Below are 21,848 nucleotides of genomic sequence, written 5' to 3' on the forward strand. Positions count from 1 at the left end.
AAGGTAGTCCTACGTCCTCCTCCGTACTTTCTTCCCAAGGTGGTTTCATCTTTCCACCTTAATGAAGATATCGTTCTTCCCTCCTTCTGCCTGCAACCAAGACATAGGGTGGAAAAGTCCCTTCACACCTTGGACGTGGTGAGAGCCCTCAGGAGGTACATTTCTAGGACTGCCCCCTTCCACAAATCGGACTCCCTCTTTGTGCTCCTGGAGGGTCACATAAAGGGTCTAGCCGCTTCAGAAGCCACGATAGCCAGATGGATCCGATCAGCTATTCAAGAATCCTATCGGGTCAGGGGCAGACCTATTCCGGCGGGGATTAGGGCACACTCAACTTGGTCAGCCCTTGGCAGACGTATTCTCCATGCGGCTGTTGCGCATTTATAGTCAGTTGGTACACGGAGTTATTTGGTTGTATTGTTCCCCACCTAGGGACTGCTTTGGGACGTCCCATGGTTCTGTGTCCCCCCAGTGTGACGAAGGAGAAATAGGGATTTTTGTGTACTCACCGTAAAATCCTTTACTCCGAGCCACTCATTGGGGGACACCGCACCCACCCTGTTAGCCTTATGGCTTGTTTCTCTTTTTGGTTCTTGACTTACTCTGATTTATTGTACTCTAATATTATGTAAGATTTTGTTAATCTCCTACTGCTTTTACACTGAACTGGGTCTCTGGAAGCCAGCAGTATGGTGTATACTGCAGGGGAGGAGCTAACTTTTTTTGTCTCAACTTAGTGTCAGCCTCCTGGTGACAGCAGCCAGGTTCTGTGTCCCCCAATGAGTGGCTCGGGGAAAAGGATTTTACGGTGAGTATACAAAAATCCCTATTTATGTCAAATTTGAATTTATATACCAACAATAAGAAGCGTTTAAACTCGTTTATTGATCCTATTGTGTGTGGGGGATTTTTCTGGCGTCCCCTAGACGGCATTTTGCTATTATCTTTTATGGTTGTCTATTGTCTTTTTTGGATTAATAAAAATTGATGAATTATTTTTATATGGTTGGGATCTCTTCTTTGTCTCATACATTTATGATGTTGGGCTTGTTGATACATTGTAATATTTATGCAGATATTTTACTTTATAGAACTCGGGTTCAGCTTTTCTTTTCTATTCTCAGCTTCTCTTGTCTGTGGTATTGCAGATGTCCACGGATAATGCACTTTGAGTAAATGATATGCTTCTGCTTCTCCTTTGCTCGCTGTCACTGCATTAATTCTTATTGTATATTCCCTTCATATAGGACAGGACTTTTGGAGAAGCTGGAGATACAGTTGTGGTGGAAGAGCTGCTGGAGGGGGAAGAGGTGTCTGTATGTATCACATTTGCCACCGTATTTTCTGTCAATGGAGTAACTGTGTGTGTAAAATAAATAAATAAAAAAAAAATATATATATATATATATATATATATATATATATATATATATATATATATATATATATATATATATATATATATATACTCACCGGCCACTTTATTAGGTACACCATGCTAGTAACGGGTTGGACCCCTTTTGCCTTCAGAACTGCCTCAATTCTTTGTGGCATAGATTCAACAAGGTGCTGGAAGCATTCCTCAGAGATTTTGGTCCATATTGACATGATGGCATCACACAGTTGCCGCAGATTTGTCGGCTGCACATCCCAAAGATGCTCCATACAAGGCAGGATGGATCCATGCTTTCATGTTGTTTACGCCAAATTCTGACCCTACCATCCGAATGTCGCAGCAGAAATCGAGACTCATCAGACCAAGCAACGTTTTTCCAATCTTCTACTGTCCAATTTCGATGAGCTTGTACAAATTGTAGCCTCAGTTTCCTGTTCTTAGCTGAAAGGAGTGGTACCCGGTGTGGTCTTCTGCTGCTGTAGCCCATCTGCCTCAAAGTTCGACGCACTGTGCGTTCAGAGATGCTCTTAGGCCTACCTTGGTTGTAACGGGTGGCGATTTGAGTCACTGTTGCCTTTCTATCAGCTCGAACCAGTCTGCCCATTCTCCTCTGACCTCTGGCATCAACAAGGCATTTCCGCCCACAGAACTGCCGCTCACTGGATTTTTTTTCTTTTTCGGACCATTCTCTGTAAACCCTAGAGATGGTTGTGCGTGAAAATCCCAGTAGATCAGCAGTTTCTGAAATACTCAGACCAGCCCTTCTGGCACCAACAACCATGCCACGTTCAAAGGCACTCAAATCACCTTTCTTCCCCATACTGATGCTCGGTTTGAACTGCAGGAGATTGTCTTGACCATGTCTACATGCCTAAATGCACTGAGTTGCCGCCATGTGATTGGCTGATTAGAAATTAAGTGTTAACAAGAAGTTGGACAGGTGTACCTAATAAAGTGGCCAGTGAGTGTATGTGTATATATATATATATATATATATATATATATATATATATATATATATATATATATATTTATTCTCTATATCTATATCCCTCCCTGCTCCCACCAATTTCTGTGTTTTGTTTTGTTTTTTTTCCCCTCCCCTTCTTCGGAGCCATACTTTTAAACTTGGAAATATGAGGGTTTTTTTTGTTTTTTTTTTCTCCTCAAGTGATGAGAAATGTCAGAAATTTGTATAAAAAAAAACACAAAAAAAAACCCTCATAGCGCCACATGAAAATGTTAAATGATACGGGTCTCTGATACAAAAAGGAATTTTTCTTTTTTTTTTTTCTTTTTCAAAATGACTTTTGCCATTTTCAGAGACCCATAACATTTTACATTTTCAGGATGTAGCGCTGTGAGGGTTTTTTTTTTTTTTTTTTTTTTTGGGGGGGGGGGTTTATAATCTTTACAATTCTGCTGTAATAACTGATCACAAACTTGGCTCCTCTTTTGAATCTCTGCAGTGCCTGTGTTTCACGGATGGACTCACTGTTGCCCCAATGCCACCGGCCCAGGATCATAAGAGACTGATGGATGAAGACCAAGGCCCCAACACAGGAGGAATGGGGGCTTATTGTCCTGTGCCCCAGGTATAACCTAAAGTAGGGCCTAGTGTGTGTTCCTTTTAAAGAGGATCTGTCCTTTCTCCTGTCAGTTGTGGTCATTGCATTCTTCATAAAACAAGACTACAGGGTCAACATTCCCTATAGCTGAATCTTGTGTGGTCGCTCCGTTATTCCTACTGGAAACCTATGAATTAATTGACATTTGGATGTTACTAGTTATGAGGGATTTGCTACACAGACTGAAATCAGTGCTGCACCATGTGGAGACACCCCGCATACAGAAACTGACAGGAGGGTTAACAGAGGAACGTCATTGGCCTCGTTACAGGAAAGTTGCTCCAGAATTAATAGGAATGTGTCACTTTGAGGTTTTCCTTTTGAAAGTCTGCTAGATATCTGCACAAACCTCAGTCATGCCGGCTAAACTTCCTGTATTCAATTTGCCACTTATTTCATTTAATCTCATGTCAGGTTTCTAAAGATTTGCTTGTTGAGATCCGGGATTCTGTTCTGCAAAGAACCGTGAACGGGATCCGAGAAGAGGGCGCCCCGTACGTTGGTGAGTAGGAGACGTCCACTTGATACAAGCGAACGTTTCCCAGACTTTCTGCCATTATTGATGCTTTATATTTCAGGTGTTCTCTATGCTGGATTAATGCTGACAAAGGACGGCCCTAAGGTGCTGGAATATAACTGCAGATTTGGGGACCCGGAATGTCAGGTGAGTCTTGGAGGCGATTGACGGCTGTTGTGTGATTTGTTTGAAGGGTTTACATTGGTGAGACCCGCTGGGTATGGGATGGCTGCCTTAGTCATTGTCGTGCCTGGTTACTGCAGTGTCTCTCCATGCCACATCAGGTGGAAAAGAAAGGCCCCGGGTGACCCCACAAAATCCGGTTACATTGTATCTATAGATCTTCACCATGAACTAACCAACTGTTCTATTTTCAAGGTGATTCTGCCGCTGCTTCAGAGCGACCTCTATGAAGTTCTCCAGGCCACCATCGATGGTCAACTTGCTGGTTCTATGCCAGTCTGGTTACAAGACCACGCTGCTGTTACTGTGGTCATGGCCAGTGGAGGCTATCCTGGTAGTTATAGCAAGGGCCTGGAAATCACAGGTACAGGGAATTTTTTTTTTTTTTTTTATTTAATGTAAATTTGGAAATGATCAGTTGTTGATGCTATTAGTCACTCGGTTATACCTTTAGAAATGACACCGAATGTGCAAATTCTCTATTTTCATTCATGCGATGAGTAACAAAAAAATCAGATTTCACGGTTTCCATTAGCAGAATAGTGTGTGCAGCTCTGGAGTATAATACAGGATGTAACTCCGGATCAGTAATGTATGTACACAGTTATTGCACCAGCAGAATAGTGAGTGCAGCTCTGGAGTATAATACAGGATGTAACTCAGGATCAGTAATGTAATGTATGTACACAGTGACTGCACCAGCAGAATAGTGAGTGCAGCTCTGGAGTATAATACAGGATGTAACTGTGGATCAGTAATGTATGTACACAGTGACTGCACCAGCAGAATAGTGAGTACAGCTCTGGGTAGAATTCAGAATAATATATGCATAGTAACATATCTATTTAAGTAGCTTGTCAAAGCTGAATCTGTGCCTTTTGTAATGCTCATCAGATTAAGCAAATCCATCATTACATGAATATCCTCTTTCTGGTGTTTTTAGAGGGGAGTTGTACAGGATCCCCAGGTATTGGCCTGAGCAGAGGATGACTACACAGGGCAGCTCCTCTTCTCTTTGAACGGCCATATTTATGCATTACGTGAAAATCCATTTGCTTGTATTGTGAGCCATGTATTTCCGGGGCAGGCTACCCAGTCAGTGTTTATTACACACCACACTTGGGTACATTTTTTGTTTCTTTCCCAGGGCTAACAAATGCCCAGACCCTTGGTATGGAGGTGTTCCACGCTGGCACAGCACTGAAGGATGGAAAGGTGGTCACCAGCGGAGGGCGAGTTCTGACCGTGACTTCACTTAGGAAGGATTTACCATCTGCACTAGAAGAGGCCAACAAAGGAGCGTCTGCCATAGACTTCCCCGGAGCCGTGTACAGGAAGGACATTGGTTTCAGAGCCATCGCCTATCTCCGGCAGCACAGGTGTGTATGGGAGGATCAGCAGTGAGACTCGTGTCATCGGTGACTGTAACCGGCCAGCGACTGTTATTGAGTAGATTTTCATCTGTAACTTTTATTTGGTTGCAATAAAACACTACAAGTTTTGTTTAAAGCCCGTGTCGTCTCCATGTAATTATCACCAAAAAACATCAATATATTTATCATGCGTCCATGAATGTTTTATTTTGGGTTTCCTTCTCTCTCTCCCCCCCCCTTATTTTATTAATTTACTTTTATCTCTTGCTATCCTCTTACATCAGTCTTACATTCACATCAAAGCTGCATATTTGATTGCAGAAAATACTGTTTTACAAGGCATCGGATTCTTGGAAATTAGAGACCTGCAGCATTGATGCTGCGGATGTCGGTGCAAAATTCACCCTTTTAGATGCACTGAATTAACCTTGCAGCTCCTGCGTATCACTTGCATAACAATATCCAAAGTAGTTAATGTCATGGACAGAAAATACAATAAAGGGAGAGATTTTATCATTCCTCTACTCCAGTTTTCAGAGTCAAAGTTGCAATATTTATATATTCTTCTTATTGTTGCTCTTTTTCTTCTTTTGCTCATTTCTTCTTGCTCGTCACGTTGCTAAAAAGTGGACTGTGCCTTGTGAAATGCCCTACTAAAATCCACAAAAGCAAACTTGTGTCGATTTGTACTTGAAATCCACATTGGCTCATAATTCTACACACAACCTAAATATTTTAAAGGGTAATAATAATTTGGGATACCTTACTAGAGCAAACTTTTGGTTCTCGTGACTTATATCTTGAACTCCATATATTGGAAGAGGCTCCGTAATAAAGACCTAGAATTATCCCGCGCTCAGGTAGGAAGGAAGGAACAGGTAACAGTCTTATCTTTTGGAGCAATTGGGCACTGAAAAAAATAAAAAATACATTTATTAAAAAAAAAGTGTGTAATTTTATATATATTTTATTATTAATTATATTATATTTGTAATACATAATTTTAATACCGGTAATTTATTAGATTATATATTTGTATAATAGTTTGTTTTTGTTCCTGCCCAATATTGGAACAATGAGAAGAAAACTGCCAACAGAAGATTCCTGGTGGGCTTTTGGCAGGTTTAAAATGAAGCAGAGTGGAGAAAGCTAACCCCGCCACACCATAGTCCACTATGTACTTAGTCTATTGACAGTGCTTCTCAGGGGAGGGGATGTGGTTAGACCAGGGCTCATGAGCACCGATCCTGGCAGTGATAATCTCCTGGTGATAAACCATTCATTGTATTGAAGCAGCAGCACACAGCCTAATTAATGACACATCCCTCAAATCTGTATCTCAGTCACAACCTCATGCTGTTAGTTACTTTAAGACTGGCTTCATACAGATCTTAGAATTAATTTTTTTTTTTCCATTCTTGTTAGTTTTTTTATTTTTATAAGTTTTGACATAAAAAAATGCTACAGCTGAAAAAAAAAAAGCATCAAATTTTTATGGTAAATAAAAAAGGATCACATATTCACGTAAACTGATAAAATTCAATCAGAAAAAAATGCTGTTTTGAGATTTAGCCTAATTAGGAGGGATGGGAGAAAACAAAACGCCATCTCCATACTGCACACAGGATGCTCACCCCTCTCATATACCACAGAGGTGAGGGGAAATCTCGCTTGCGTAGATGGTTACGGTGTTCAAACGCCATAAAGCATTTATTAATAAAGAAAAAATAATAATCTCCCCTTACCCTTTAAAAAAAAAAAAAAAAAGTGAATTTTTATAATTTACAAGTTAATCAGCATAACTGTGTAGAGTAAAATATTGATCAGGATCTAGATTATAACAGAGGGTGACTTTAGACTTCTGCTTCTTACAGACATCTCACCTACAAGGACAGTGGTGTGTATATTGAGGCTGGAAATAACCTGGTGCGGAAAATTAAACCATTTGCGGAAGCTACAGCTAGACCAGGTACAGTTATTCTCATGAACTGTGGTGGTGACCCAGCAGAGCCGGGTGTCACCCGTCCATAGGGAACATAATAATTGTAGATGATAAGCAGGAGAACAAGAGCAGAGACACTAACTACATATAGGCATAGCCGAGAAGACGAGCTTCTAGTTAGAGGCCGGCCACCGGATGGGACTGGTCAGTGCATCCTGGATACTCGAGGTAAGGAAGATCTTGCACCTATAGTGCTGGAGGAATGCTGGGGAGGAGCCACCACTCAAAAAGGGGTGAAGGTCAAGTTCGAGAGCATGAGAATCTGGTCAGCTCCTATACATCAGACTGCTATGTGCCAGAAAAGTAGTTGTGACTTGCTGTAGCAGATGTTGGCAGGACCGTGCTTTTGCTCGGCAGGACTTGTTGTACCTTCTGTACATTGTCGCCATTTGATTTCTTCCCCAGGCTGTAATGCGGAGCTCGGAGGGTTCGCCGGCCTGTTTGACCTTAAAGCTGCAGGATTTATTGACCCCATACTGGTGTCTGGTACAGACGGTGTAGGAACGAAGCTAAAGGTAAACTGGAAAGCTACAATAGAGCTTTATAACCAGCAAAGCTTTATACGATGCTCTAACCGTCCGTCTCCTGCACGGATGCATCGCCCAGCGTGGCCTCAGCTGTCCCCTTCTCTCCACAGATCGCTCAGTCGTGTGACAAGCACGGCACCATTGGCCAGGACCTGGTGGCCATGTGCGTCAATGACATCTTGGCGCAGGGAGCGGAGCCTCTGTTCTTCCTCGACTACTTTGGCTGCGGGGCCTTGGACGTGTCGGTGGCTGAGTCGGTGGTCTCGGGTATCGCTAAGGCCTGTCAGATGGCCGGATGTGCCCTTCTAGGTAGTGTAGTGACTTATGCTTTATCACTTGGACTTTAATAAAATGCTGTTACTTCAGGCAACTCGATACTTGAGACTCTGGGACTCCACTTTTAATAGTTTAGTGCCAAATATGACACCCTGGGGCCCGGTCTACCCCCTGCAGTAAAAGGAAAAAATAAATCTTTGATTCTAGAGTCAGTGTATTTTTCCTCCTCTCTCTATTCCCTGTTTTCTTTCTGCTCTCCCAGTTATTGGAGCAGGTACCGAACTATCCCAGTTACTCTCCATAACATTCCCAGTAGTCACAGTGGTGCCCCCTTCATTAGATATGGCCAGCTTCTATTTTACAGCCTCACCACACACTAATGTAGTCACAACAGACATCTCCCATGCTTCCAGTTGTCCTGGCAGCTCCTCAGTGGTCCTGGCAGCTCCTCAGTGGTCCTGGCAGGTCTTCAGTGGTCCTGGCAGCTCTTCAGTGGTCCTGGCAGCTCTTCAGTGGTCCTGGCAGCTCTTCAGTGGTCCTGGCAGCCCTTCAGTGGTCCTGGCAGCCCCTCAGTGGTCCTGGCAGCCCTTCAGTGGTCCTGGCTGCTCTTCAGTGGTCCTAGCAGCTCATCACACTAGCCTAGACACAGACCCCCTGTCCCCCTTTACAATAGTGATGGCCACAATCCCCCTCAATTGCTCTAGTTACAGCAGGTCCCCTCTCACTATCCCATTAGCTGCAGCAACTCGCCCCCAGTAGTAGTCACAGCAGCACTCATACATCTAGTTACAACAGCCGCCCCCTTCCTTTATTCCACGTTCTCCTCACCCCCAGTTGTCAAAGCCGCCCCCCCACACACACATTTGCTCAGAAATCACAGCAGACCTCCAGCCAATGGATTTGGCATTGACTAGAAGTGTCAGATAGTGAATGTTGGAGTCGCCTGTTGTACCTTGTTGGTGGCCATGACATTTGTGTTGTTTTTTTTTCCCCCACTCTGCTCTGATCAGTATATTCTACATGCATATGATAACTCCACTAGTCTGGAAACCCTACCAGGCCGCCAGGGGTGGACTATCTGGATATCAGGATTATGACTGTTCATCCAAATGTTAACTTTATTTGACATTTTTGATATGTTAAATAAATCTAATAGAGATCATTCTTATATTAATTGCCTTGTGTTGTCAGGTGGGGAGACGGCTGAGATGCCAGGAATGTACGCCCCCGGGGAGTATGACCTGGCCGGCTTTGCTGTGGGCGCAGTGGAGCGAGGCTGCATGCTACCACGTCTGGAGAAGATCGCTGCTGGTGACCTGGTGATCGGCGTCTCTTCCTCTGGGCTTCACAGCAACGGCTTCAGCTTAGTCCGGAAGATTGTTGAGAAGTCGTCTCTGGAATTGTCGTCGCCATCACCGCCCGGATGTGGGACTGGGACGTTGGGTGAGAACGTTTTAACGTGAATTGTAAATTGAGACCTTGTTAATCACTAGCTCTGCTCGTCCTAGGTCTTCTGCGGAATGGAGCCTTCTCCTTGTCGCAGTGAAATGTTTGTCCTTGAGATGTTCATTCTTTCGTGGTTTTGCTTTTCTTGCAGGAGAAATGTTACTGACTCCTACCAAGATCTACAGCCGAGCCCTCCTGCCCGTCCTGAAGTCCGGCCACGTGAAGGCCTATGCCCACATCACAGGGGGTGGTCTGCTGGAGAATATTCCCAGGGTCCTGCCCGCATCACTTGGTGTAACTTTAGGTGAGAATTTGTGCATGTGTAGCTAGTCACGGAGGAGACCCGAATGGGCCAGAAATTGCTCTGAATGTAATGCCAAGTTGTTGTTGTTGTGTTTGTTTTTTTGTTTTTTAATTACTCCCTTCTTTTTTTATATAGTGGACTGAAAAATGGGCGTAAAGTACATACATGCATACATACCCCTCTCTATTTCACGATTTATGATTTTTCAGATGCCTTTTGCTGGCGGGTACCGGGTATTTTCTCTTGGCTTCAGAAGGAAGGTGGCCTATCTGAGGAGGAGATGAGCCGGACCTTTAACTGTGGTATCGGCGCTGTGCTTGTCGTGGAGAAGATGTTTGCAGATGTCGTCTTAAAGGAAATCCAAGCTGTTGAAGATGCCTGGTTCATCGGAGAAGTAATCCTGCTCCCGACAGGTCAGACTACCTGCAGTGACCCAGCAGGAATGACGTGTGGGGAGCCATGGAGCAGAGCTGATGATAAAGGGCAGAGCAATGCTACGAAGGTCTTGGCTCCCACAGTCCCATAGAAATTGCCATTGCTGGTATTGGATACTACAGTGATGTGTTCTCTTCCCATAGGCTCCGAAAGCGTGAAAATTGAGAATCTGTCTGCTGCTCTGAACAGGACAGAACCGCCAGCACAAAAGTATGCATCAGTCTGTGATGGGGAACGTCTGGCTGTGGAGCGGAGAGTGAGAGTAGCTGTTCTCATTTCTGGGACAGGTAAGGACTTATTCTGATTTATAAGAGTAAAATGACATAAAATCTAGTAGACTGCTGATCTGAAGTTACAGCCTGTAATTTAATGCATATAGTCATAGCTTTGCTGGTGGGTATAGGAAACAGTCAGCAGGCTGTCATCCGACATGGCCCTAACGTATAGATGAGGTTCTGCAGTGCCGGGGGAGAATGGTTTTTCCTGGTTCAAATTGGTATACGTTCAGTGAGTGCAGCTCTGGAGTATAATACAGGATGTAACTCAGGATCAGTAATGTAATGTATGTACACAGTGACTGCACCAGCAGAATAGTGAGTGCAGCTCTGGGGTATAATACAGGATGTAACTCCGGGATCAGTAATGTAATGTATGTACACAGTGACTGCACCAGCAGAATAGTGAGTGCAGCTCTGGGGTATAATACAGGATGTAACTCAGGATCAGTAATGTATGTACACAGTGACTGCACCAGCAGAATAGTGAGTGCAGCTCTGGAGTATAATACAGGATGTAACTCAGGATCAGTAATGTAATGTCTGTACACAGTGACTGCACCAGCAGAATAGTGAGTGCAGCTCTGGGGTATAATACAGGATGTAACTCAGGATCAGTAATGTATGTACACAGTGACTGCACCAGCAGAATAGTGAGTGCAGCTCTGGAGTATAATACAGGATGTAACTCAGGATCAGTAATGTAATGTCTGTACACAGTGACTGCACCAGCAGAATAGTGAGTGCAGCTCTGGGGTATAATACAGGATGTAACTGATCAGAACAGGATAAGTAATATAATATATTTAGTTTTTTGCACAAACTGTGGAGACTTCTGTTAGACCACAGTACCAGAAGCCATGTAGCCCTGGCCTATAAACGGCACATAACGACTGATAACTGGTATATGTGAGACATGGCCCTCACCTGCCAGTATCGGTCTGTGTGCAGCGCTGCTTTATATTGAGCCGCGCAGCATTATAACATGTTTGCTCTTTCCTCTCCTCAGGCACAAACCTTGATGCCCTAATTAGAAGCACCGAGTCCCCCGGCAGCGCTGCTCTCATTGCCCTGGTCATCTCCAACAAGGCAGGTGTCGGAGGTCTGCAGAAGGCGGAGGCTGCCGGGATTCCAACCAAGGTGCGATCTTCTCTTCCTATGGCGCTCTCTGGTTTATCCTCACATTATAGTTTGCACGTGCAGCTTTCTGTAGTTGTGTCGTGACTTCCACGTGGCCACATTAATTACAATCGGTTTTATTCTTGCTTTATCCGCTAAGATAATACCCAGCACTTAACACCTTAAATGCCAGGATCCATAGCAATCACTGCATCCATTACATCTACATAAAGGAGGATGGGTGTCCTTTTTCAATCTGGCTGTCATAAAATATGGGCGCACCACCACCATCATCTACTGGCAGGGGCTGACAAGGACCTTGTGGTGGTCTTCCCAGAATGCTCCAGGCTTGTCCTATTAGGGGCCGTTCTGCTTTTCTTTAGAATACAGTGCGATCTTCCTTTTGGACACATTCCACCATTTTTTGCTTCCACGTAACTTGGCTTGTTAGTCAGTTTGGCCTCACTTTATGGCTGTTTTTAGGTGACTTATACTAATCCAGTCGCTCCATCACAGGTGATTGACCACAGACCGTTCAGCAGCCGGGAAGAGTTTGATAGCGCTGTTGGGAAAGTTCTCGAGGAGTTCTCCATCGAGCTCGTATGTCTGGCCGGCTTCATGCGGATTTTATCTGGTCCCTTTGTCAGGAGGTGGAATGGTAAGTGTGCACCGTTACTAAATACTTTCTTTCCCCTACGCCTCATTGGGGGACACAGGACCATGGGTGTTATGCTGCTGCCACTAGGAGGACACTAAGTAGACAGAAAGATTAACTCCTCCTCTGCAGTATACATCCCTTCACTGGATATAATTTGAACCAGTTCTTGCTTAGTGTCTTAGGAGGCACTTGGGTCTTTTTTCCAGACCCCAACTTTGTTTTAATTTTTGATTTTTTAATTTTCTGTAAATTTTTAATTTTTATTTAACGGAGTGAAGGGGGCGACGGGTCCTTTTTTTTTTTTTCATAAGGTCCGCTCTCCCCCGAACCATCAACAGGCGAGCACGGCGAGTATACCTCCCCGTCCCTCTCCTGCGACGTATGGCGCACGAATAAGGTTTGCGCCAGGGCAACGGTTCCTTTTTTGGTTCCGATTTCCCCCCAACCCCCTCCAGGACCTTGCATTACAGCGATGTAATCTGGGTATGCAGTCCGGAGGGGATGTTGTGCCGCAGCCCCCCTCTGCTACAGCAGCACATCAGGGGCCTCTCCATCCCCATCCAGGGTGCATGGATTGAGATGACATCCTCACAGCAGCGCCCTGCAGACCTGTGAGATCCGGGAACAATAGCGGCCGTAAGTACCTTCAGGGGGCTCCCCCCTGCTCCCCCTCAGCGGCAGCGATGCGGTCCGGGTCCCCAGGGAGAGGCACCGCCGACCGGGGGTCGGTGGTGCTCGGCGGCGCTCCGTCGCGGCCGCCGCCGCACATCGTCGGCAGGCCTCATAAATTTAGTGCCCGGCTTCTCCAGCCGGAGTAGGCCGCAAGGGACAAATCCACTCCCACGGCCGTAGCTCCGCCCCCTTCATCGGCGCTTCTCGTCTGGGACGAGAGGCGCCCTCCTAATCTCGGGGGCCATATTTCCTCTCTCTCTGCACGGAGCCCACGCTTCTACAAGCGCTCCAAGGAGAACTCCTGGAAAGAACCGCCATATCTCTCTCTGGGGACACAGACAGGACCGTGGGTAAGCTGCTCCAAGAAAGCTTAACCCTTTCTCTGCAATACTGCCCGCTCTGTTCTTAAGGCACTATGTCTCAATCCAAGGAGACAAAAAAGGGTAACAAGAAGCACACAGTATTTTTCACTGTATGTGCCACCTGCAATGCGGCCCTGCCCCGAGCCCACACTAGTCCTTTGTGTGCAGATTGCGTCTCACCCTCTGTGCAGCCGCTCCTTGCCGACGCCGGTACCGTCACCGATGCCGCAGCCGTCGACCCGGTAGGGCCTAGCCCCCCTGAGTGGGCAACCTCTCTGTCACGATCTGTGGCTTCCCTAGCCAGGGCAATTGTCTCCCTCCGGGGCCCCTCTCCAGGTCGAACCGTGGAGGATTCAGACGACTGTATGGATTCTTCTACCAGTAGGGGGCATACCCGTTCACTTTCTACCCGGGGTCCCAGAAAACGTGTTCACGTTTCATCCCCTGACCAAGAGCTAGCGGGCCCTTCAGTACCTGCAAGCGCTGCTTCCAGGTCCCCTTCCCCAAACTCGGATGACTCTGAATATGAGTCCGACATCTCCTACGTTCAGGACCCCCCCTCCTCCCAAGAGTCCCTTGACTCTCTCATTGAGGCGGTAAACAAGACCCTGAAGGTGACTGAGGACTCTGCTTCAGAGCCCGAACATGTGGTGTCTTTCAAAAAGACTAAACGTGTTAAAAATGTTTTTGTTACTCACCCTCACTTTAAGGAGATTGTACAAAAACATAGGGATCGCCCAGATAAACGCTTCATTGGACAAAAGTCCATCGAGGCCAAATACCCTTTTTCTCGGGAATTAGTCAAGGACTGGCTGCAGTCTCCCTCGGTGGACCCTGCTGTGTCACACTTCGCGTCCAAGACCATCCTGTCTCTTTCGGACGGTTCTTCCGTTAAGAATCCCTCCGATCGCCAGATTGATTATCTGGCTCGTTCCGCCTTCGAGGCCTCAGGAGCGTCTCTCTTCCCATCTTTCGCCGCCTCTTGGGTGGCTAAGGCTATGGTCTCTTGGACCGAGACTCTTTCCTCTAACATCCAAGCCAGTGACTTACCTCCAGAAGCCAGCATCCTAGTTAACCAGATAGCGCAGGCCGGAGACTTCATAGTCAACGCCTCTATGGACGCAGCCAATTGCGCTGCACAGGCAGCCGCCAATGCAATTTCCATCAGGAGAGCCCTGTGGCTCAGGGATTGGCGAGCAGATTCGGCTTCTAAACGTTCTCTAACAGCCCTGCCTTACCAGGCTGGTCGGCTATTTGGAGAAAAATTGGATCAAATGATCTCGGATGCTACCGGAGGGAAGAGTAAATTTCTTCCCCAGCAAAAGCCTACCCGGCCCTTTCGGTACCAGCAGCAACCTCCATTTCGGCCTTTTCGGTCCAATACCAACTGGTCTTCTACATCCTCTACCCCCGCATCAGGTAGAGGTTCGCGCGGTGGCCGAGGCACCCAGGTCTCTTACAGACCTAATCGTAACTGGAGACCCAGACCTAAACCTCCCGGGCCTAAGGGATCCGCATCCCATGGATCCTCCGCCCAATGACTCCTTGCATTATCCGGTGGACTCCAACAAAGTAGGCGGACGCCTACTCTTGTTCCGTCAGGCCTGGCTCTCAGTCGTTTCCGACGAGTGGGTCAGAGAACTGGTGTCCACCGGATACAAAATAGAATTTTCCTCCCTCCCCCCTACACGTTTCTTCCAGTCTTGCCCTCAAAGGTCAAAGGCCACAGCGTTTCACCAGGCAATACGGGCACTACTAAGGGACGGAGTCATCATTCCGGTCCCCCTAGAACAAAGATTCAAGGGTTTCTATTCAAATCTGTTCGTGGTCCCAAAGAAGGACGGATCACTACGTCCGATCCTAGACCTGAAACTACTAAACAGATTTATAAAAATCCGACACTTCAGGATGGAGTCCCTCCGTTCTGTGGTCGCGTCTATGGAAAAGGGAGAATTCCTGGCATCCATAGACATCAAGGACGCCTACCTGCACATACCGATCTTCCCTCCGCATCAGCAGTTCCTTCGTTTCGCTTTTTGCGGGGAGCACTTTCAATTCGTGGCCTTGCCCTTCGGTCTCGCCACCGCTCCCAGAGTTTTCACGAAGGTCATGGCGGCTGCCATGGCCATTCTTCATTCCAGGGGAGTGGTGGTAATTCCGTACTTGGACGACCTATTGATAAAAGGTCCTTCCTACCCAGCGTGCGAAGAGTCCGTCGCTCTTACGGTGGATACTCTTTGTCGCCTGGGGTGGAAGATAAATTTCAAAAAATCTTCTCCAATTCCGGCTCAACAAATCTCCTTCCTGGGGATGATACTGGACAATTCCGCGGTCTGGTCATACTCCCTCAAGACAAGGCTTTGGCCTTGCAGCAGGGAGCCCAGCGTCTTTCTCGTCCAGTATCCCACTCCATTCGCGCCAGCATGCGAGTTCTCGGGCAGATGGTAGCGACCATGGAAGCGGTCCCATTTGCGCAGTTTCACCTCCGTCCCCTGCAGCATGCACTACTGTCGGCTTGGGACGGCAACCCGTCCTCTCTCGACCGGCGATTCATCCTGTCCCCTCGGGTCAGGAAGGCTCTCAGGTGGTGGACGCTGAAGTCCTCCCTAACCCAGGGAAGGTCCTTTCTCCCAGTACGGTGGCTGGTGGTGACCACCGATGCCAGTCTCATAGGCTGGGGAGCGGTTTTCAACCAGCACACAGCCCAGGGGCGGTGGTCCATTCAGGAGTCTCGTCTCGCCATCAATATCCTCGAGATTCGAGCTATCAGGCTGGCATTGTTTCACTTTCACCGACTTCTGGCAGGTCATCCAGTCAGAATACAGTCCGACAATGCCACGGCCGTGGCATATATCAACCGTCAGGGCGGAACTCGCAGCAAAACGGCCATGCTCGAGGTGTCTCACATCCTCCATTGGGCGGAGTCGAACCATTCGCCCATTTCGGCGATCCACATTCCAGGTGTGGAAAATTGGGCGGCGGACTTCCTCAGCCGCCAGGGCATCGCTTCCGGAGAGTGGTCCCTCCACCCGGAGGTCTTCCAGCAGATTTGCCATCGCTGGGGGACCCCGGATGTGGACCTCATGGCTTCCAGGATGAACAACAAGGTCCCTCAGTTCCTTGCTCGGTCCCTCGACCCACGGGCCCTCGGGGTAGACGCCCTGGTCCTACCTTGGCGTCAATTCCGTCTCCCGTACATTTTTCCCCCTCTTCCCCTGCTACCGAGGGTCATCAAAAAGATCAGGGCGGAGGGGGTACCGGTGATTCTCGTCGCGCCAGACTGGCCGCGTCGGGCATGGTACGCCGAACTGGTTCAGTTGGTGGCCGACGTCCCCTGGCGTCTTCCAGATCGCGTGGATCTCCTTTCACAGGGCCCAATTTACCACCAGAACTCAAGGGCCCTGTCTTTGACGGCCTGGCCGTTGAGTCCTGGATTCTAGGTCAAGCGGGGTTTTCTCCCACGGTGTCCTCCACCATGATCAGAGCTAGGAAACCTGTTTCCATGCGTAGTTACCACCGTACCTGGCGACTTTTTTTTCTCATGGTGCGATGCACAGGGACGATCTCCTCTAGTATTTTCTATTCCTTCCATACTGGAGTTTCTTCAATCCGGACTAGAGTCGGGACTTGCCCTTAGCTCCCTAAAGGGCCAGGTTTCGGCATTGTCAGTCCTTTTCCAGCGGAAGATTGCCAATAGGTTGCCGGTGAAAACCTTCTTCCAGGGAGTTTCCCGTGTGGCGCCTCCCTACAAGTCACCTTTGGATCCGTGGGATCTCAACTTGGTTCTCGGAGCCCTTCAGGAGAATCCCTTCGAACCTCTACAGGACGTTTCCTTGACCTTCCTTTCTTGGAAGGTAGTCTTCCTAGTAGCCATCACGTCCATCAGAAGGGTTTCGGAGTTGGCTGCGCTCTCCTGCCGCCCTCCTTTTCTCATTTTTCATCCGGACAAGGCGGTATTGAGGACCTCTCCCACCTTTTTGCCCAAGGTCGTCTCCTCTTTCCACCTCAATGAGGAGATTGTTCTACCTTCGTTCTGCCCGGCTCCTGTTCATCGCATCGAAAAGGCTCTACACACTCTTGATGTGGTGAGAGCTCTTCGTCGGTACGTCTCAAGAACGGCTCCCTTCCGCACGTCAGACGTCCTGTTTGTACTTCCAGAGGGGCCCAGGAGGGGTTCTCCTGCTTCAAAGGCCACTCTGGCAAAATGGATTCGGTCAGCCATTCAAGAAGCCTATCGTGTCAAAGGTGTTCCCATTCCAGCTGGGATCACGGCTCATTCTACTCGGTCGGTGGGCGCCTCGTGGGCCATTCGGCACCAGGCGTCAGCACAGCAGGTCTGCAAGGCTGCGACGTGGTCCAGTTTGCACACTTTTACCAAGCATTACCACATTCATTCCATCTCTTCTGCAGACGCTGCCCTTGGCAGGCGCATTCTGCAAGCGGCAGTTCCTTAAGCCGTAAGCCAGTGGTACATGGGGTTTTAGCATATTGCTCCCCACCCAGGGACTGCTATTGTACGTCCCATGGTCCTGTGTCCCCCAATGAGGCGTAGGAGAAAAGGAGATTTTTGTTTACTTACCGTAAAATCTTTTTCTCCGAGCCACTCATTGGGGGACACAGCACCCACCCTGTTAGCCTGTTTTGGCTTGTTGTTACTTCTTTGGTTTTGACATAGTTGTCTTTGTTCATGCTCCTACTGCTTTACTACCGAACTGGTTCAAATTGTATCCAGTGAAGGGGTGTATGCTGCAGAGGATGAGTTAATCTTTCTGTCTACTTAGTGTCCTCCTAGTGGCAGCAGCATAACACCCATGGTCCTGTGTCCCCCAATGAGTGGCTCGGAGAAAAAGATTTTACGGTAAGTAAACAAAAATCTCCTTTTTTACATTCTGGGTGGTGATGTGCCAACTTATTTTATTTTTTTAATATGAAGGTATTGCTATATGGCTGTAGTGTCTATCAGGACCCCATATCCAAACTCGTAAATTCCACTGCTGTAATAGATTTGGGGTTAAATTGGATCTTACTGTAGACTTGGTTGCTGGCTGTACAGCACACCTGGCCCCGCGCTGTATGATGTATGACCAGCTCCTGAGCCTCCGGACAAGCAGTGCACACAGGGCCAGGTGGGCTCCCTGAGCGCCAGGTTTGCCCCCAGCACTTGTCCGAGTTTGCCAGGAGTTGGCATCAGCATTGACTCTTAGTTTATAGATAATACAGTCGCATGGGGGCTCGGAGAAAGTTGGCTTGGTTAGTCAGCGACCTATGACCAGAGTAGAACCTTGTGACTGTTTTTATGATTATAGACTAATAATCTGATAAATTGGGGAAAATGTAGCATGAAATGTAGACTTTTCAGGTTAATCACTGTTCATGTACTGGGTGGACACGGCAGAGCCAGTTTTACCTAGAGTCCCTTTTGTTCCCGGTCCTGTAGGGTGAATCCCGAGTAGGGGGCTATCCCTTTTATTACACACCAGCGACTTGTCTCCATCGGCCTGACTCTTGTAGCACAGTCCTACAGGACACTTGACGTTCTTTTTATTTTTCTCTGCAGGAAAGATTCTCAATATCCATCCATCGCTGCTTCCATCATTTAAAGGAGCCCACGCTCACAAGCTGGTGTTAGAAGCCGGAGTGAGGGTCACCGGTTGCACTGTGCACTTTGTAGCTGTAAGTACATGAAGTCTTAAAAACGGTGTTTTATATTGGATATTATATAATTGACCGGGAAATGATGCTGATCCCCCAGAGGATACGCGATCACCAGATAATACATGTCAGTCCTACATGCGCCATTGGAAGTGGGGAGGTGGTCGGACCTCCCATACAAATGTTTGGAGAGCACCGTGCTCATACGGCCACCTCTCCACTGACCCTCATCTGCCCTTCATTTATGGGCATGTTTTGCTAATGGGAATACCCATTTTTCGATGAAACCATAATTCTTAGAATGTTCCTCTGTTATCACTCTTGGCATTGTACAATTGTTACCTTTTTACACTTGTTAGTAGGGTTTCTTAATCACGGATCAGACACTATAGGGACGTCCATGTTGACATTGGGAATAGTAAGGCCCAGTTCTGTGAATTTGCTCATGTTTCCAGGAGCATTAACAGAGGGTCAGCACATTGAGGATCTAAGAAGTGATTCTCCTAAATTTTTACATTGCCAAATATTTGTATCTTCCAATAAAACAACAAGTCAGGATTGTGGACTTTTCATTTTTAGTTCCAGAAATGACGTTTTTATTTGTTTGTTTCAGGAGGAGGTGGATGCGGGAGCGATCGTCTATCAGGAGGCCGTACCTGTAGAGTTTGGCGATACTGTAGACAGCCTGTCTGAACGGGTCAAAAAGGCTGAACACAAAGCTTTTCCCGCAGCTTTACAGCTCGTTGCCAGTGGTGCAGCAAAGCTGGGAGAAGATGGCAAAATCTGCTGGAATAAGGACTTGCTGTGCAATAACCATTGAGCATAACGTGTGCTGAATAACTCTGTCTACATCTCGCTCCATTTTGTTTTTTTTCCAATAGTGTACCAAATCACTGGACCAGAAGGAAAGCATAGCACGCCGGTTCTCAGTAGTCGCCACTAGAGGGAGCTCACTGCGCACTGTTCCAATACAGAGAGCTCCCTCTAGTGGAGACTGCAGGGAGACAATGTTATCTGTTAATCTGCCTACACAGAGGACATGGTCCTCAAAGATATATATTGAGAAATCGGTCACCACATCACTCAGTATTTGGACCAAAATAAGATGTGATGACTTTAATGAGAAGTCTAGTCAAATGATCCTTTGTATGTGTGAAGTCTATGATCTTGGTCCATGCAGATGATGAGGTGAAGGGTCATGTGATCCCTACAGTCCGATACCACAGGGCCATGTTGGCCACCAGAGCTGTGGCATGGTATCCATTTTCCAACCATAGTCACACAAATGTTATAGTTCGGATCACTATTCGTGTTGGAAGACGTCTTACATGTGAAGCCTTTCCGTCAGGCTTTGGGACCCGTGTTTGAGCTGTACATGCAGTGTGTAAACCTGTGATATACTGTTATATCTAGAAATTATTTTTGTAAATATTTTTTTTCTTTTGTACTCCTGATGTACAGTATTTCAAATAAATGTTTTGGCTAAGAAAAAGATGTACATGTGGGTTTGGTTTATTAAGGGTGGCGATGTGCAATATCGATGGTTCATTCCACATAGAGGGGACGAGTGATTGCGCGCCCTTCGGGAGCAAGTTATTACGAACCACCAGACTGGCGTATGTGCAGACGAATAGCAAACACAGATACCTGGTGTACCTCTCCTGCCACTCCTACCTTGTGTATGAAAAAGCTCTGTAGTTAACCCCTTCATGACCCAGCCTATTTTGGCCTTAATGACCTTGCCGTTTTTTTGCAATTCTGACCAGTGTCCCTTTATGAGGTAATAACTCCGGAACGCTTCAACGGATCCTAGCGGTTCTGAGATTGTTTTTTCGTGACATATTGGGCTTCATGTTAGTGGTAAATTTAGGTCGATAATTTCTGAGTTTATTTGTGAAAAAAATGGAAATTTGGCAAAAATTTTGAAAATTTCGCAATTTTCACATTTTGAATTTTTATTCTGTTAAACCAGAGAGTTATGTGACACAAAATAGTTAATAAATAACATTTCCCACATGTCTACTTTACATCAGCACAATTTTGGAAACAATTTTTTTTTTTTTGCTAGGAAGTTAAGGGTTAAAATTTGACCAGTGATTTCTCATTTTTACAACAAAATTTACAAAACCATTTTTTTTAGGCACCACCTCACATTTGAAGTCAGTTTGAAGGTTCTATATGGCTGAAAATACCCAAAAGTGACACAATTCTAAAAACTGCACCCCTCAAGGTGCTCAAAACCACATTCAAGAAGTTTATTAACCCTTCAGGTGCTTCACAGCAGCAGAAGCAACATGGAAGGAAAAAATGAACATTTAACTTTTTAGTCACAAAAATGATCTTTTAGCAACAATTTTTTTATTTTCCCAAGGGTAAAAGGAGAAACTGGACCAGGGACGTTGTTGTCCAATTTGTCCTGAGTACGCTGATACCTCATATGTGGAGGTAAACCACTGTTTGGGCGCACGGCAGGGCTCGGAAGGGAAGGGGCACCATTTGACTTTTTGAATGAAAAATTGGCTCCAATCTTTAGCGGACACAATGTCGTGTTTGGAGAGCCCCCGTGTGCCTAAACATTGGAGCTCCCCCACAAGTGACCCCATTTTGGAAACTAGACCACCGAAGGAACTTATCTAGAAGCATAGTGAGCAATTTAAACCCTCAGGTGCTTCACAAATTGACCCGTAAAAATGAAAAAGTACATTTTTTTTCACACAATTTCTTTTAGCCTCAATTATTTCATTTTCACATGGGCAACAGGATAAAATGGATCCTAAAATTTGTTGGGTAATTTCTCCTGAGTACGCCGATACCTCATATGTGGGGGTAAACCACTGTTTGGGTGCACGGCAAGGCTCGGAAGGGAAGGCGCGCCATTTGACTTTATGAATGGAAAATTAGCTCCAATCGTTAGCGGACACCATGTCGCGTTTGGAGAGCCCCTGTGTGCCTAAACATTGGAGCTCCCCCATAAGTGACCCCATTTTGGAAACTAGACCCCCAAGGAACTTATCTAGATGCAT

The 21,848-nt window shown here is 46.6% G+C and overlaps 1 protein-coding gene across 3 annotated transcripts in view; it reads left to right on the top strand.

Moving 5' to 3' along the window:
• GART (phosphoribosylglycinamide formyltransferase, phosphoribosylglycinamide synthetase, phosphoribosylaminoimidazole synthetase) overlaps positions 1-20,323 on the top strand; it is a 45,528-nt gene extending 25,205 nt beyond the window's left edge. For all 3 annotated transcript variants that reach the window (XM_077293928.1, XM_077293930.1, XM_077293929.1), the window contains exons 6-22: positions 1,248-1,316; positions 2,866-2,991; positions 3,439-3,526; positions 3,603-3,688; positions 3,920-4,088; positions 4,872-5,103; positions 6,972-7,066; positions 7,505-7,614; positions 7,737-7,935; positions 9,094-9,345; positions 9,500-9,652; positions 9,862-10,065; positions 10,231-10,374; positions 11,372-11,502; positions 11,998-12,139; positions 18,731-18,846; positions 19,439-20,323. In XM_077293928.1, the coding sequence (XP_077150043.1) occupies positions 1,248-1,316; positions 2,866-2,991; positions 3,439-3,526; positions 3,603-3,688; positions 3,920-4,088; positions 4,872-5,103; positions 6,972-7,066; positions 7,505-7,614; positions 7,737-7,935; positions 9,094-9,345; positions 9,500-9,652; positions 9,862-10,065; positions 10,231-10,374; positions 11,372-11,502; positions 11,998-12,139; positions 18,731-18,846; positions 19,439-19,645 (2,523 nt within the window). In that variant the 3' untranslated portion in view covers positions 19,646-20,323. The remainder of the gene's footprint in view (positions 1-1,247; positions 1,317-2,865; positions 2,992-3,438; positions 3,527-3,602; positions 3,689-3,919; positions 4,089-4,871; positions 5,104-6,971; positions 7,067-7,504; positions 7,615-7,736; positions 7,936-9,093; positions 9,346-9,499; positions 9,653-9,861; positions 10,066-10,230; positions 10,375-11,371; positions 11,503-11,997; positions 12,140-18,730; positions 18,847-19,438) is intronic.
• Positions 20,324-21,848: the final 1,525 nt, after the last annotated feature.

The sequence above is a fragment of the Ranitomeya variabilis genome, chromosome 3, assembly GCF_051348905.1.
Source record: "Ranitomeya variabilis isolate aRanVar5 chromosome 3, aRanVar5.hap1, whole genome shotgun sequence".
Taxonomy (NCBI): domain Eukaryota; kingdom Metazoa; phylum Chordata; class Amphibia; order Anura; family Dendrobatidae; genus Ranitomeya; species Ranitomeya variabilis.